The sequence below is a fragment of the Chelonia mydas genome, chromosome 16 (genome assembly GCF_015237465.2).
Source record: "Chelonia mydas isolate rCheMyd1 chromosome 16, rCheMyd1.pri.v2, whole genome shotgun sequence".
NCBI classification, from domain to species: Eukaryota; Metazoa; Chordata; order Testudines; family Cheloniidae; genus Chelonia; species Chelonia mydas.
The window spans coordinates 14,301,632-14,317,465 of NC_057857.1; the positions used below are offsets into that span (position 1 = coordinate 14,301,632).

Below are 15,834 nucleotides of genomic sequence, written 5' to 3' on the forward strand. Positions count from 1 at the left end.
TAGCCCTGCCATGTCTCCGAGCAGGCAGCTGGCGTGCCTGGTCATGATTAGGATTCCATCTAAATTGTTCTTCCTTGTGGCCTTTTCATGTACAGTTGGATATATTGGTCTCATTCGCTTACCTCTTTTTCAGGACATTTGCTGACTGCTTGAGGAAGGAGTTCTGCTCGTCCATCAAAGAAAGGTAATGGGCCAAGCTGCTTTTTGCATTTCTTGTTTCTTTTGTGGTCTCTGTGCCTGGCTGCAGTTTTCGTGTAAACCAGGTAGCTAGGTGGAGTCGTGGGACTCTCGGTGATCTCTCTGCTTCTGTGCAGCTACCCAACCATCAGACCGATCAGGAGAAATGCTTTAGTTAGGAATGGAAAAAACAGTGGTGAAGGAACCCCCCTACCCCATCCCCCGGAGCCTGTCAGCTAGGATCTAAGGCCCTGGGGACATTAGAGAAATTTGCATCATCTGACCTCCATGGAGGTCATGACACTGTGCAACTCCCTGGAGATGGGCTTTCTGCACTGAAGCAGGGTGGGGTTCATGCCTATGCAGCTGAATGCCGTACTGCATCCAGTGTAAATCCTGCTTTGTGTTGGAGCAGTGCAGTTGCAGTGTGTGTTGGCCCTTTTGTACCTTGCCCGGCTTGAGAAAGTGGCAGCAAATAAAGGGCAAAAGTTAAACCACTGTCTGGGTAATGAAAACCCGGTTACGTTATGTAACCCAGTGACTTGCTGAGCGCCCTTCAGGGAGGTTAGTTATAACGTCCTGTCATTGGACTCCATGCTGTACTAGTTTAAGTGGCATGCATGGTCCTAGCTGGGGGGAGAGTTGCTCAGAAGTGTGGCTGGCTCACTTGCTGGCTTGTTTAAAATTGGCTTTCTGTGCGTCTCAGCCTCGGCGGAGTTTGAAACTTGCTTTGCCGCCACTTTCAAGTGAATAAAACGTGATCACCATAAACCAGCATGCTAAGGCCAAAGGACGCAGAGCAGTATTTAAACTGGAGTGAGTCTGCACCAAGCGCTAACAAGTCCACAGCTACATGGGACCTCACGGGTGTTACTGTGCTGTCAGGTTCAGCTTCATGGCAACACCAGGGACAACCTCCACTTGAGCTCCGGGAGAATCTCCACTAGCAGTATGAGGCCTTTGACACTGGTGGACGGTTCTGATTTTATCCAGTGGGGGGCAGTGGTGCACATGCCAGGTTCATTGCAGCACTTACCTAGGTTCATGGGAGGTTTGGCTATATTATAGAGCCCTCTTCCCAGCACATATCCTGCCATTAACATTTCTGTTGCCCACATAATGACAGGTTTCAGAGTAGCAGCCGTGTTAGTCTGTATTTGCAAAAAGAAAAGGAGTACTTGTGGCACCTTAGAGACTAACCAATTTATTTGAGCATGAGCTTCCAATGAAGTGAGCTGTAGCTCACGAAAGCTCATGCTCAAATAAATTGGTTAGTCTCTAAGGTGCCACAAGTCCTCCTTTTCTTGTTGCCCACAGAGACTCTAGCTCGCTGCACCCCATTGGTCTCTGCCATTTAAGGAGTGTTTAATCTGCAAGGGGACTTTGCTCCTCACAGGCTGGTTACTCATTCCCCAGATCTCTTCTGAAGGACCCATTGAAAGCTCTTTGAAAATCTAAATATGTTTCATCCCCTGGGTCCCCTGTCTGCTGCTGGATGAATGTCTCCTGTTCCCCTGGCAGGCTCACTCTGCCCTCCTACTTGAGAAATAAACCAGGCTGTTGTATGCGACCCCAGCAGGGGGCTGAAGAGTTTCTGTCTCTGACTGATACTGTTGTCTCCCTTCCCAGGCAAAGTGGTGCTCTGGCTCTGAATGAGGGTTTCTAGTCAAAGAGTCTGTGGTTTTTAATTATCGGGCGAATCCCAGAGTTGGAATCACAGCTCTGGGAGAGAGCAGCCTAGAGAACAGCGCGTGGAACCAGGACTCCTGGGTTCCTAGATTCAGCTCTGCTACTTACTGGCTGGATTACCTTGGGCTTAGTCACAGCCCTGCTTGGTGCCTCAGTTTCCCCTCTGTGTAAAGTGGGAATAACAATAGTGGCCTCAGGGTTAACTAGACAAGCTCCCTTCTGTGCTGGGCTGAGGGGCGGAGGCCTTGTCTGTGGTGGAGCACTGGTGGATCCCTCACAGCGGCAAGTAAATGACTGGGTCTCCCTGCTTTCCCCAGACGCGATGTCTCAGTCCAAGGGCACAGTGGTTCTTGCCTACAGCGGTGGCCTGGACACCTCCTGCATCCTGGTGTGGCTGAAGGAGCAAGGCTATGATGTCATCGCTTATCTGGTGAGGAGCTCATGTTGCCTCATGCTTCCTCTCTCTGCCGCCCCCCTCCTGCCCCCCCATCTTTTCCTGACACTCTCTAGCCCGTCTCTTGCAGGCTCTAGAAAAGCGACAGACTCTAAAAAGCAGTGGCTGCGCCCCCCTGGGGTGGGGTTTTCGGTTTTCCGCTAAACGGCAGAAAATAGCCATTTTTGCTAGCTCCAGGGCTGCTGTGAGCATCTGCCCCGATGGTGCCAGGTCTAACCGCAGCAGCCGGGAGGTGACGCGCTTACAGGGCCTTGGGCTCCTGGAGTGACAGAATCGTGATCTTATTTAAAAAAAACAATCCTCTGCTCTTTTCTCTGTCCAAAGTGTCCCGGGAGTGAATGTGATTCGGAGGGCCCCGCTTCCCTGCCTGGGGCCTGTCAGGTGTCAGGGGGTCAAGGCGATCGTGGTGAGGGGGAACCAGCTAGAGCGGGTCTGAAATGTTGTTTCAGTGGAAAACCCCATTTTCATCAAAATGGAAACCTTAGAAGATGCTGATGAAATTTTGCTCAGGAAAAAAGGAAGTGGAGCGGTTTGGCCATTGGGGGATGGAATGTTTTGACTTTTCATTTCAAAACAATTTTTCAGACTGAAATTCCCCTTTTTTTTTTTTTTTAATCAAACATCTTTTAAACCAGGGGTTCTCAAATTGGGGGTCGGGACCCCTCAGGGGGTCGCAAGGTTATTATACGGGGGTCGTGAGCTGTCAGCCTGCACCCCAAACCCTGCTTTGCATCCAGCATTTATAATGGTGTCAAATATATAAAGAAGTGTTTTTAATTTATAAGGGGGGGTCGCACTCAGAGGCTTGCTGTGTGAAAGGGGTCACCAGTACAAACGTTTGAGAACCACTGGTTTAAACAGTGGAAATGGGACCAGACGGCTTCCATCGACCCGCACTGAATAGTTTTCAAAATTTTGTTTTTGCAGGGAAATTTCCATTTTCTTTTCTTTCTTTCTTTTTTTAAAATTTCATTCCGTTGTGGAATAGAAAACATTTCAGTATCTTGGAATTTCCCCGACAGAAAAACGCTGCTTCCCACCCAGCGATAGCCCCTTCTGGGGCGTGAGAGGGTTAGTGGGGTGGAGGCAGGGTGAGGGTGGCAGTGGGGTCCTAGCTCCAGATAATATGGGGAAACACACAGTGCTCTTCCTATTGCGTTAATCTCTGCATGCAGGAGCCGAGGCAGCGGCTGTGACCCTGCTGCCGTAGCTGGTTAAATATTGACTATCTAGTACGTTCCCGTCCCGGGTCAGTGACCTGGGAGGTTCTGCTCAGCTGGCACATTCGGTGGCCAAGTGGGAGATGGCCCCTCTCGAGCCATTGTTCCCAATTGAATAAAATGGGACCACGGAGAAGCCTGGACATCAGCCTTGCAGTGCTGGAGTGAGACCTGCCATGCCAGCCTTGCTGAGCAGAGACCCTGCCCGGCTGGGGGCGGATGGCTAGACTCCCAGTGTCCCCAAGGTGAAAGGACTTAGCCAAGGGCTCTGTCTCCTTTAGATGGCCAGGAAGGAGGCCTTTGTCAAAAGGGGATCTGAGTCTATGGAGCAGGTACAACAGTGACTGCAAACAAACAGATTCCCCCTAGTGCACCGGAGAGGTAAAGAGCAGCTGTCCATGAACCAGGGGCACAGGCACGAAGTCAGCAGGCAAGGGGGTCCCATGCCACTCTAACTCTGGGCTGGGGGTGCTGTTGGGTACACCTGGTGGCTGAGGGGCAGGAGCAGAGGGGCGCTAGAGAGGTGATGTGGCTGCACCTAGGCTGGGGGTGTTGGTCAGTGTCAATAGAAATGAGCATTGTTAACGCTGGGTGATGAGCAAGATTCAACAGTGCAGCCGTAAATGGTCCTGCTGGGACCGGTCTAGTAGAGGGGACTGAAATCTCCATGACAGTGCGTTGGCTTTTCCTGCCATGCAAGCGACTCAATCCAGACAGTCTTAGTGACGCTTAGTGATTATGGAAAACATAATCCTACCAATACATATACAATGATGGGGTCTAAATGAGCTGTTACCACTCAAGAAAGAGATCTTGGAGTCGTTGTGGATAGTTCTCTGAAAACATCCACTCAATGTGCAGCGGCAGTCAAAAAAGCAAACAATGTTAGGAATCATTAAGAAAGGGATAAACAATAAGACAGAAAATATCATATTGCCTCTATATAAATCCATGGTACACCCACATCTTGAATACTGCCTGCAGATGTGGTCGCCCCATCTCAAAAAAGATCTTTTGGAATTGGAAAAGTTTCGGAAAAGGGCAACAAAAATGATTAGGGGTATGGAACGGCTTCCATATGAGGAGAGATTAATAAGCCTGGGATTTTGCAGCTTGGGAAAGAGGCGACTAAGGGGGTATATGATTGAGGTCTATAAAATCATGAGTGTTGTAGAGAAAGTAAATAAGGAAGTGTTATTTACTCCTTCTCATAATACGAGAACAAGGGGCCACCAAATGAAATTAAGAGGTAGCAGGTTTAAAACAACAGAAGAAAGTATTTTTTCACACAACGCACTGTCAACCTCTGGAACTCCTTGCCAGAGGGTGTTGTGAAGGCAAATACTATAACAGGGTTCAAAAGGGAGCTAGATAGATTCATGGAGGATAGGTCCATCAATGGCTATTAGCCAGGATGGGCAGGAATAGTGTCCCTAGCCTCTGTTTGCCAGAAGCTGGGATTAGGTGACAGGGTATGGATCGCTTGATGATAACCTGTCTGTTCATTCCCTTTGGGGCACCTGGCATTGGCCACTGTCAGAGGACAAGATGCTGAGCCTGATGGACCTTTGGTCTGGCCCAGTATGGCTGTTCTTATGTTCCCCACTGGGCACCTGGTGACCTAGGGGGTCTCCCGAGTAAGGCAGCCTCCAGGGCTCATCTTGTGGCACCTCTGGGGAGTACAGCTTGCTAGGAATGACCAGTACAGCTTGCTAGGAATGACCAGGGAAAGCACAGCTTGAAAGGCTGGGTTGATCTGTGTTCTAACCTCTGCCTCAGATAAATCGCCACAGCCTGGAGCCTTCTGTCCCTAAGGGGATTCCTCCCCCATCCTCTTACGGCAAGAAGCCAAATGACTGTGTGTTCCTTCATGCCTTGGAGTACTTGAGACTTGTCAGTAGGAGCCCGGTGGGGCCAAGCTGATGGGCTAGGGGCTGCCATCCTGGCTGGGGCCGAGCTGCTCAATCTCTTTCTCATTTTTACTTCCAGGCCAACATTGGGCAAAATGAGAACTTTGAAGAGGCAAGAAAGAAGGCGTTAGCTCTGGGAGCCAGAAAGGTAACACAAACCCTGTTGCCTCTTGCGGGCGTAGCTCTGTTCTCAGTTCTGTCATCATGCCATCCCTGCAGCTCACGGACAGGCGTGCTATGTAAATTATACACACGCCTGAGGAGTTAGGACCAGAGTTCTGGCTGCTTCAGCTCCATAATTACAGGGCTTTTGCCACTGGGCCAATGAGAGCTGCATATCTGCTGGCTTTTCAGAATTTTGGGGGCATCTCCAGACTCTGAATGGGATTGGCGGGGTGTCCTCCCTCCTCTTTGCCCAAGGTCAGAAACGTTTTCGGAGATTTCCCTCTATAAATGGCCAAACCACCAATAAATCCTAGATGCAAAGAGACGTTGCACATAGCCACATCCGTAACTCGATGTGTCTCTCTTGTTTCCTTAATCATTTATAATCCTCTATAATCCTCTCTACAGCCAAATTTCGATATTTCTTCTCTGTTTCTCACTTCCCTCTTTTCCCTCTGTCCCTTTCTTTTTCTTCTTCTGCTCCTCCCCAGCATTTCTGGTTTATTTTCCCTCTCAAACCTTTCTTCGTGTCCTTACAAACGAGGAGCAGTCATTTCAGGGCTGGTGGGTTGAAGGGATGGTTGACCAGCTACAAAGCCTTTCTGTCTGTGTCACTGGTTCACATCCAGACTAGGACTTACAGTCATTCCCACCTGTTTGGTGGTCTCAGACCATCTCCCAGCGGAGGGAGGTAGCCCAGGGAACCATGTGCTACTGCCATGATGTATCTGTTCTAGGACTAGAAAAGGGCCTTTGGTTTCTACAGTTGTTGATCCAGAACCTTTCACCCGCACCTGGAAAAGGGGAGATGCTTATATGAGTCATTGGTGACACTGGGCTGGTTTCATCCTCCGCTGAAATCAATAATGCTTCTCCAGGGATAAATTTGGCCTTTTGTCTCCAGGAAGTTAGTCAGATCTATAGGTGCAGTTTATGGAAGACCTCAAACGCAGGTGGTTGGAGCAGGGTTACAGCCCCTAGGGGATGTTTTGTCTATCGAATAAATGAATCTTTACCCCCCAGCAGCACCCTATCCCAGCAGGAGCCCTGGGCCACCCTCATTGCTTGGGGCTCTCTCTTTATTGTGCAGGTTTACATCGAAGATGTCAGCAGGGAGTTCGTGGAGGAGTTCATCTGGCTGGCGGTTCAAGCCAATGCCCTGTATGAAGACAGGTATCTCCTGGGCACCTCGCTGGCTAGGCCTTGCATCGCACGGAAGCAGGTGGAAATTGCCCAGAAGGAGGGAGCCCAGTTTGTTTCCCACGGAGCCACCGGGAAGGTAAAGGAAGGGCAGGCCATTGCCTGGCAGCGGGACTGGGCTTTGGGTGCCTAGGAATGCGAGGCTGGTAGATAGTAGTTCCCCCACCCCCACCACTTTATAGATGGGGAAACTGAGGCACAGAAATATGATTTGCTGACTATCACAGAGCAAGTCCCTGCTTTCGGGCTCTTGGCTGGAAGCTCTCCTGCAACTTCCGTTAGAGTTAGCACTGGCTGGGGAACTTTCCTTTAAAAAAACAACAACAAAAAACGGATCAAATGTCCTGGCTTATTGAATGGAACTGACATGTTTTGAGTCAGCTCAATCTGTGGCTGCCCGAGGTGCCATGGTGCCTCATGGCAATTTCATCCCTTTGTTGATATTTCAACCTTTCATCCTCCTTTGGGTCTAAAACAACCCTGGAAATAACAGGCTTTCCACCGGATGGCAATTCTGATTTTCACCCAGCTCTGGTTAGAAACTTAAAAAACTTGTGTTTGCACGGAAGGGGGTGAAGAATCCTGGCTCCCTGGGCCCCGCCAGGCAACTGACAGCGCAAATCCTGGATGAGGAGGAGTTTTATTTTAAAGGGTGGTGATGATGGGGGAGGGAAACGAGCCGTGTTGTACCAGCTGCAGCACTGGGGCCGTTGTGGCTGTGAGGGGCCCCCTGGGGAAGCAATCCCCGGTTTTGGTGCTGAGTGTGGCGTGCTGGGCCAGAGGGGGAGGGGGAGAACTGCTCATCCCCCTCCCCCTGCTGGTCAAGGAACCTGTGGTGCTGGGGTGAGGCTCAGAAATGGAGGGTTAACTCACGCCCTGCGCTCAGCAGGTGTGAGAGCACAGTCGCATTCTTGGGGAACTCCAGTAGTGGGTTAGTAGGGAGCCCAAAGGTTTGTTTTGACCCAAAGAGTGGCCTAGTGGACAGATCACAGGACTGGGACCCAGGAGACCTGTTCCTGGCTCTGCCACTGATCTGCTGTGTAGCTGTGGGCAAGTCACTGCCCGCTCTGTGCCTCAGTTTCCCCAACTGTAGAATGGGGTTAATGACACTGACATCCATTGTACTGCACTCTGAGATTGCCTGATGAAAGGTGCTAGGCATTATTTTTTATTGTGCATGGGTTTGCTGTCCCATTGAACTCTGTGTTGCAAAGCCCCTGGCTTCAGTCAGGGCTGTGGCTGATCCGTCAGTCCTCAGCAGTAGGAGAAGCCTGAGGAACCTGGGTACCCTGGTTCGGATCCAGGGGGAAGGCGTTTTAAAAAAACAATCTCTCTCTCTCATCCATCTGCAAACACGGATTGCTGGAGTGATCTCAGAGCCATGGAGCTGGTTCCCCTTGGCTGGATTGTTCTGTAGAGAGGGGGCAGAGATGTTGATACCAGATCGGAAAGTTTTTTGGCCAGCATTTAGCACTAGAGGGGGCTAGCAATCTGCATTGAAAGGCAGTAGCCAGGTGTAGCTAGCTGACTGACCCACAGAGCGGGAGGTTACATGCAGAGATTCCCCGCTAGAGGCAGACAGAGACCACAGGACGGGTGTAGCTCAGCGAGAGAAGCGGCCCATATAAACCAAATGAGGGATGTCACTTTATTTCCTATGGAAAACGAGCTGGAGCTTTCTCATAGGGCTGGTCAGTTTCCATTTTCCTTTCAGCTAGGAGTTGCTTGTCCTCCATAGCCCTAACAAACCCCTGATGGTGAATTGCAACAGGGGAAACATTGCACAAATGGGGAACACCCCCTCCCCTGCCTCCTTGCTAAAATCCACAAGTCTCTAAACCTGCGTACACTATCACCACTTGTCGTTGGCCAGGTTAGAGCCTCTGTGGAAAGTGTTCATGCAACGTACGGCGAGAAGAGGCCTGGAGACAGAGTGGGTTGGAGGCTGCTCCTCTGTAGTTACCATTATAAAACTTCTGTGCTTCCAAGCTGGATGCATGTCGGAGTTCTCCAGGTGATGATGTAGCCTGGGAGAGTCAGATGGGGTATCAGACCTCCAGGGTCCACAGAGAAGCAAAGGGATTCTGAAAAGCATCCTAGGATCCTAGATGTGTAGGGCTGGAAGGGACCTGCACTGAGGCAGGACCAAGTAAACCTACCTTTATGGTTAGATATTAGGAAAAACTTTCTAACTTAAATCTCCCTCGCTGCAGATTAAGCCAGTTACTTTTGTCCTACCTGCAGCAGCCTGCAAGAACTATTGATCCCCGTCTCTTTCATAACAACCCTTAACGCACTTGATGTCTGTGACCGGGCCCCCCCTCAGCCTTCGTTTCTCAAGACTAAGCGCGCTCAGTTTTTGTAACCTTTCTTCATAGGTCAGGTTTTAAAAACTTTTTATCGTTTGTGTTGCTCTCCTTTGGAATCGCTCCAATTGTCCACATCCTTCCTACAGCGGGGGGCCCGGAATTGGACCCCGTACTCCAGTGGAGGCCTCGCCAGTGCTGAGTAGAGTGGGACAATTACCTCCCGTGCCTTACACTTGACACTCCTCTTGATATACCCCAGAATGAGCTTAGTTTTTTTTCACAATTGCGCCACATCGTTGCCTCATTTCAATGTGTGATCGACTCGGAGCCCAGATCCTTTTCAGCAGTGCTGCCACCTGGCCAGCTGTGAGCGGGGAATACTTAAACTGACTCCTGGGCGCAGTAGCAATCGTCAGCCCGCGTATCTTGTTGCTGCAGGACATTTTGGAGGCAAACAAGCTGAAGAAGACTCAGAGGAGCTAGCAATATCCCCTGCAATTATACGGGCTCAGGTAGCATTTTAGGGCTCTCAAATCACTACTTCTCGTAAGCTGGTCAGGAGCGGGAGACAGGGAGAAGCTTCCTGCCTCGTGCAGTGCCGTGTGTGTGGGGGATGGGTTATTTTATTTTATGGCATTTTGAAGCATCTGGTACTAGCCAGTGCTGGAGACAGGCCTGAATGAGCCATTGCTTCTGCTGGGGCATTTCCCATATCCCCTCTTGCGCAGCCCCTTGTGGGTGTGTCCCAGTCACTCTGTTTGGAGACTCAGCCGCCTCTCACCTCTTCCAACCATCCACCAGAGGGCGCTCTTGAGTGATGTGGCACCTAGGGAAAAATCCCTCCTCTCTGCACTGAGCTCAGCTCCCCACTTCCCAGTTAAAATGTCACCTCCATTATTGGGTATTGCACAAACCAACCCTCCTCCCCCTCTTCCAGCGTCCACGAGCAGCAAGGAAGCTGCACCCTAAGCTGCTGCCAAGTCTCTAACTTCCCCCCCCCCCCATCCATTAAGCTGGATCGGGGGGAGCGTGTGCTGGTAACTCGACCCGGGAGCGTGCTATCCCCGGCTGAGGCAGCAGCAGGGGCTCCAGCATCTTAAATGCGCACCATCTGCAGCGCCCTGTCTTGGGAGCAGATGGACTTGTTTGGGGCCTGTAAGGGAAATGAGTGCCCTGGAATACGTGCGTGTGTGTAATAGTCCCGGGGGGGCCTCCTTGGCCCAGCAGCAAACGTAACCAGCCTGATCTAGAGAAGAGGGGGTGCCGCATTTGCCCGCGATGTGGGTGGAAATTGGGCCTTTGTCATCTCTCTTCCCCTAGAAGCTCCCAGAGCTGCTCAAACCCTCCCTCTCCAAGGTACCTGGCCTCATTGGGAAGCCCTTTCCAGGGAGCTTGTTGGCAACGTCTGATAATGAATGGGTGTCCAGATCCACCAGATCATCAGCCATCTCTCCTGCCTGGACTCTCACGAATCACCCCTGTTCCTAGGGGGCAGGGCCCTCAGTGAGAGTAGCTCTGGTTTAAAGCCAAGCAGCTGCACTAGGCTGGGTGTGGGACTGCAGCTGCGTGCGATGGCCCGTGGCACCAAAGGGCCAGGTTGGCAAAAGAGTTTGGCCCTTTGGGTGCGTGTGGGGAGAGGAGCTCAGCTAGTTGGGAAAATCTGGCCCTTTAAAGTGACATTTAAAAACTAGACCTTTGGTGGAATACACCCATGGTGCTACGGGCACTGCTTGATGTATGTGGAGGCTATTTCTCTCTCCCCTCCCTCCCACCCTAGCAAACACTGGTGAAAACGTCTTGGTGCTGTTCTGCCATCCTGCCCATGGCACAGTTCTGTCCCCGGTGCTGGCGCCAATCGACTGTTCAGCCTTCACCATGGGACGTAGATGCATCCGGATGAATTCAAGATACGTAGACCACAAGTTAAAGGTGGAGTCTCTGTCTCGGGGCTTGTCTACATGGGGAAGTTTACTAGCATTACTCTACCAGAATAACTGTTTGGAAGTGACCTAAGCTAAACCAAAAAAAGGTCATTCTTATTCCATATAAAGAGTGTGCCCAGCAGGAATTATACCAGTATAGTAGTGCTGGTAAATTTCCCCATGTAGACAAGTCCTCCGTTTCAAATGTCTTTCCCACCTGGGATTGTCTCAGTCTAGCTACTTGTGCAATATCCAGGATCTTTATGGCTGAAAGCCCTGAGTGGTCTCGTAGCTGGAGGTCCCTTCAGGACAGTTCAGATTGGCTGCGTTCCCCTTGTAATGATTTGCTGCCCAAGAGCACCTTTCTCAAATGAAGGGCCCTCATCTGCCTGTGCCCAAGCCTGGTGCGCTTCTGGGGGCCATGCAAGGGAAACATGCATGGCATCAGTTAACTAGCATCATGAATAAGATGTTGATGTACCTCACTACCCTCTAGTGGATGGAGCCAGAACTGCTCAGCTGTGTGCCATAGGCCCTATATTGCTAGCAGCTAATGGAGATTCTCCTTTTGCTTTGGTAGAGGAGGATCTGGGTTCCATCCCTGTTTTGTCGTGAAGTTCTGAATGGCAGCATAGCACGAATCGGAGTCCTGAGCAGCCACAGATTTGTTAGTGGATTGTGGCAGACCCTTGGGTTTATTCATTCGAACTAGATGGCACCTCCTGTTGAGAGACTGCTTGTTATGGTTCCTGGGTGCTAGGGCAGGGGATGATTAATACAGGTATCTCAAGCTTGGAATGGACTTACACATCCCCGTGCAAACACACATGTTCTGCCAAAGACTTGGCCTCAACAGTGCATTGCAAGGCCATCGCTGACTTTCCCAGCTCTGCGTAGCGCCTGGCTAGGAGCTGAGGCGGAGACGCACGGAGCGCTATGGCTGTGACATGGCACTGAGCCAGCATTCGTCTTCTCCAGGCATTTTCAAACAGATGGGTTAGTGCTTGCAGCGAGAGGAGGTTAATTAGAGACAGATACTGTCTGGGTCTCTTTGGCTCTCATGCTCTTACAGTGGTGTACTTAGGGGCTACTTGCCCATTAGCTGCTGTCCCAGGAAATATGGCAAATGGGGGGCGTGGACAGACCAACCCTCACTTCTTTCCCTAATTCAGGTTTTTCCCTTCTTTCCAATAACTGCACATTTCCTAGGCCTGGTTGAAATATTGACGATTTTTGTAGTTTCTCTTCTTCAATCCAAAGCTGCAGAGTTTTCCTCCTTGTTTTATTTGCCAACAGTGGGGCAGAAGATTGAGTAACTGGGCCAGAACCTCGTCTTGTTGAAGCTGGGGAAGCTTTATGAGCTAGGCTAGCTGAGGATCTGATCTGCTGAGACTTTCACAGTCCCTCCCCCAAACCTTCCCCACCCTTTGGGTCCTGCTGGGCTTTGGCCTTCAAGGGCCTGTCCAGGGAAAGGCCGTTGGGACTGGGTGGGGACATGATTGCCTGCATGCTGGCTTGTCCCTCGCTTGCTCTCACAGTGGGTTGGGAAATCCACAAGGCGTCACTGGTTTTGATAGACTCATGTTCTCGCATCTCATCTGCTCTCCCAAAGACCTCTCCACCTAAGCCTGAGCCCCTGGAGATGGCGTGCATAGCCCCAGACCTTGGCCCTGGCAGGGGCACCCGGCGAGGGGCCAGAGACCGAGCCTCAACTCTGAGTGGGGACAACAGGCTTGCTTCATGTAGGCTGGCTCTGGGATGTTGTCTCCTTCATACATTGGTGGTGGCGTGGACCAAGATCACAGCCTTTGCCACCAAGTCTGAACTCATGGGATGGGGCTCAGGGCCATTCCTAAACTCCCCTCTGTTCTGTTTCAGGGGAATGACCAGGTTCGATTTGAGCTCACCTGTTACGCTCTGTGCCCTCAGATCAAGGTAAGGCGTTTGGACTACTGCTCCCATTAAGCATGGCCGTGTCACAGGCTCCCTTCGGGACGTCTGACTGGTGTGGGGAAGGGTCTCGAGTATCTGGCTGTCAGATTTGCCCTCTGCACAAGGGTCTATTCGTGTATTCTGGTATGACTCCCACATTGCAGATGCTGGAACAGCGTTCCCCACCCTTGACCTCAGATGGCTCGATGCCCCCGTTTCACTTTGTGTTGGCCAGCTTCAGTGCTTTGACATGAGTGCCCATGGCTAGGTTCCCTCTGCCAGCTCAGCCACCTGCGGGGTGTTAAAGTCGCCGCTAGTCGGAACATTTTACTTCAAAAACACTTTTCATGGGGGAAAAACCTGCCCCCAGCCCATGAAAATGTTTGTTTGTTTCTTCTGAAAGTTTCTGTTTTCAACAAAAAAACCGAAAAACCCAAAGATGTTTCCCTTCCTCCCCCATTCTGTTTCATTTCCCCATTTGGAAAGTGCGGGAGGGGGAGGAAGTGGGGAAAATGGGGGAAAAAATAACTTTTTTTTTAAATTAGTTTTTGAAAATTGATTAAAATTCAGTTTTTGGATTTGGTTTTTCAATGAAAAATGGAAAAAATTTCACACACCCCCCCCGCCCATTTAAAATCTTTGTTGAAACACATGTATAATTTGGCGCAGCTCTGGTGAGTGTATTGTTCAGAATTGCTTAGGTGGCCCATAAAGCCTGGAAACCTTTAATTTCTGGGGGGTGGGGAGCACCAATTAGCCCTCAGCTTTGGGGTTTTCGAGGACCCCAAGAAGTCTAATAACGGAGCGAGCACCGTTTTGCTTTCATCGTGCTTAGTCAGCTGACCAGAAATGGGCAAATCAGATTGGATAGAATCTAAGCCCTGCCCCCATCCAGACCTTGGACCACACCTCTGGTCTCCAGCCTTTTCTGAGCTTGAAATAAGTTGGCTTAAGTCGCTGTAGCATTCCTGGCTGTCTCTGCTCATCCAAGTTCTGGATGGGATGAGAAGCATCATGATATCACAAGACATTCTTCTGGTAGCATCATGGACCTCCTGCAAGAGCCCCAGGATTTGGTCTTTGGGCCCGTTTGGGCCCAGATTTCAGTTTAGCAGCTTGGGCTTCTCTCTCATTTTTCCCGTCCCAACTCTGCAGACCCAAGAAAGCATCTGTACTTGGGTGCTGATCAGACCCAACCAGCCAGCCCTTTAGGGATCTCCTCGTGACACCTCTTTGCTGCCAGCATCACACCCAAGTCAGATGTTACTGAATACCCCCAGAGACTCCACTGAGTAACTGCTCACAAATCCCCTCGCTCAGGGCCTGAGCCAAAGCCTGGGGGAAGACCCCATTGTCTTGAGTGGTCTTTGGATCACTGAATGCCACATGCATGAAGACATCTGAATGCGGCATTGTCACCAGGCCCCCTCATCCTACTAGTGCTTCCCAATGTGCAGACGGGGCCCAGGATCTGTCAGCTTGTTCACTAGCCCTGCAGAGAGAAAGGAAAGGCGCAGGGTCTCTGGATAACCTGCTGTTGGGAGCTTTATTTTTTAACACAGACGCAAGCGACTCAGTTTCTCTTTAACAAGCTGCCAGCTGCTCAAGGTGACGTTTTGGCATTTGAGGGGGCTGTAATGATCTTTAATTGACCTATTTTTACCCCAAACACCACAGTGCTGTGAAACAAACAGTAACAAGGCAGCCGCCTTGAGCGGCTGGTGGGATAATGGACACGTCCCCCTCCCCACAAGCATATTCTGCTGCTTGTTAGGGTTACAGTGGCAGCTTGGAAGGGTCTCAGGTTACTCAACCTTTGTGTGGGGAGATTAAATCTCTGCCGATGGATGTGGTGTGTGCTTCAGGCAATGAGAATCACTTTGCCGCACTCCCTGCTCTGTGAAACTTGCAAAACTAGTCCCCAGTGTCTTTTGCTGGCGGCGAGGCTGTTCTGATTGATTCTCTCAATGCTGTTTGGGATTCGGATGTACTGATGAGGAAAAGGATCATAGTGACTCGTCTGCGGAAGGGTGTGGAGGGAAAACGGACTGGTGTGGGAGGGCAGTATTATTACTGGGGAAGAATCAAAAGGGAACAGGCTTCAGTTGTGGTCTCGTTAAACCTCCAAAGATTGACTTGGTTCCTTTTTATCTGAACCGGGGAAGCTCCTGCGATGGGTGGGGTGGAGACAGGTCCATATACACTATTCCTAATCCCAAAACCTTCCTCATCTCGGCATTTCCCGGCTCGCAGTAAAATTCCTCTCAATACCCTGTCCCGTCCCCCTGATCTCACTCTCCAAGGGCAAGGCGGGAGGTGTCCTGTCAGCCGGTGGCATTACCAAGGTTAGTTAGAGCAGAATCAGGCCCTCTGTCACGAAGGTCCTGAGGAGACATGAAGCCATGCTGCACAGATGAGGGAGGATGAGGGGGGCGATCGCTCAGTCCATCCGCTCTGTCCACCGTCGTGCCCAGCAGCTGTGGTGGTGGGATGAAGGCCTGACTGGGCCATAGAGCCTGAACTCCTCTCTCGCCGCTGGACGCAGCCTCTGCCTCCGGGTTGAGGTGCTTGGGCAGAGGGAAGCTCGTGCGGCTGCTCCCTGGTCTGTGGCTGACAGCAGCCTTGGCGTTCCCGGACCTAGAGTCCAGGGCCTTCCCCAGCACAGCAAGGAGGGGAAGGTGGCAAGTTTGCCTGCTCACTGGGCAGGCCTGGCTTTACCACGGTGCTTTGCTTCTGGAGAAAAACCAGAAGAGCCGAACCCTTGCCTGGGGGTGGAGGGTGATCAGGCCAGGGGCTTTGCGCTCGCTTTCACGGCCACGGCAGGTGCTGGGGCGGGTCTGAACCCTGTGCCCCTGC

At 51.1% G+C, this 15,834-nt stretch overlaps 1 protein-coding gene across 1 annotated transcript in view; it reads left to right on the plus strand.

Moving 5' to 3' along the window:
- ASS1 (argininosuccinate synthase 1) overlaps window positions 1-15,834 on the plus strand; it is a 78,841-nt gene that overhangs the window by 7,782 nt on the left and 55,225 nt on the right. The window contains exons 2-6 of the mRNA XM_037879897.2: window positions 134-184; window positions 2,184-2,296; window positions 5,530-5,598; window positions 6,706-6,894; window positions 12,925-12,981. Coding sequence (XP_037735825.1) covers window positions 2,189-2,296; window positions 5,530-5,598; window positions 6,706-6,894; window positions 12,925-12,981 — 423 coding nt within the window. The 5' untranslated portion in view covers window positions 134-184; window positions 2,184-2,188. The remainder of the gene's footprint in view (window positions 1-133; window positions 185-2,183; window positions 2,297-5,529; window positions 5,599-6,705; window positions 6,895-12,924; window positions 12,982-15,834) is intronic.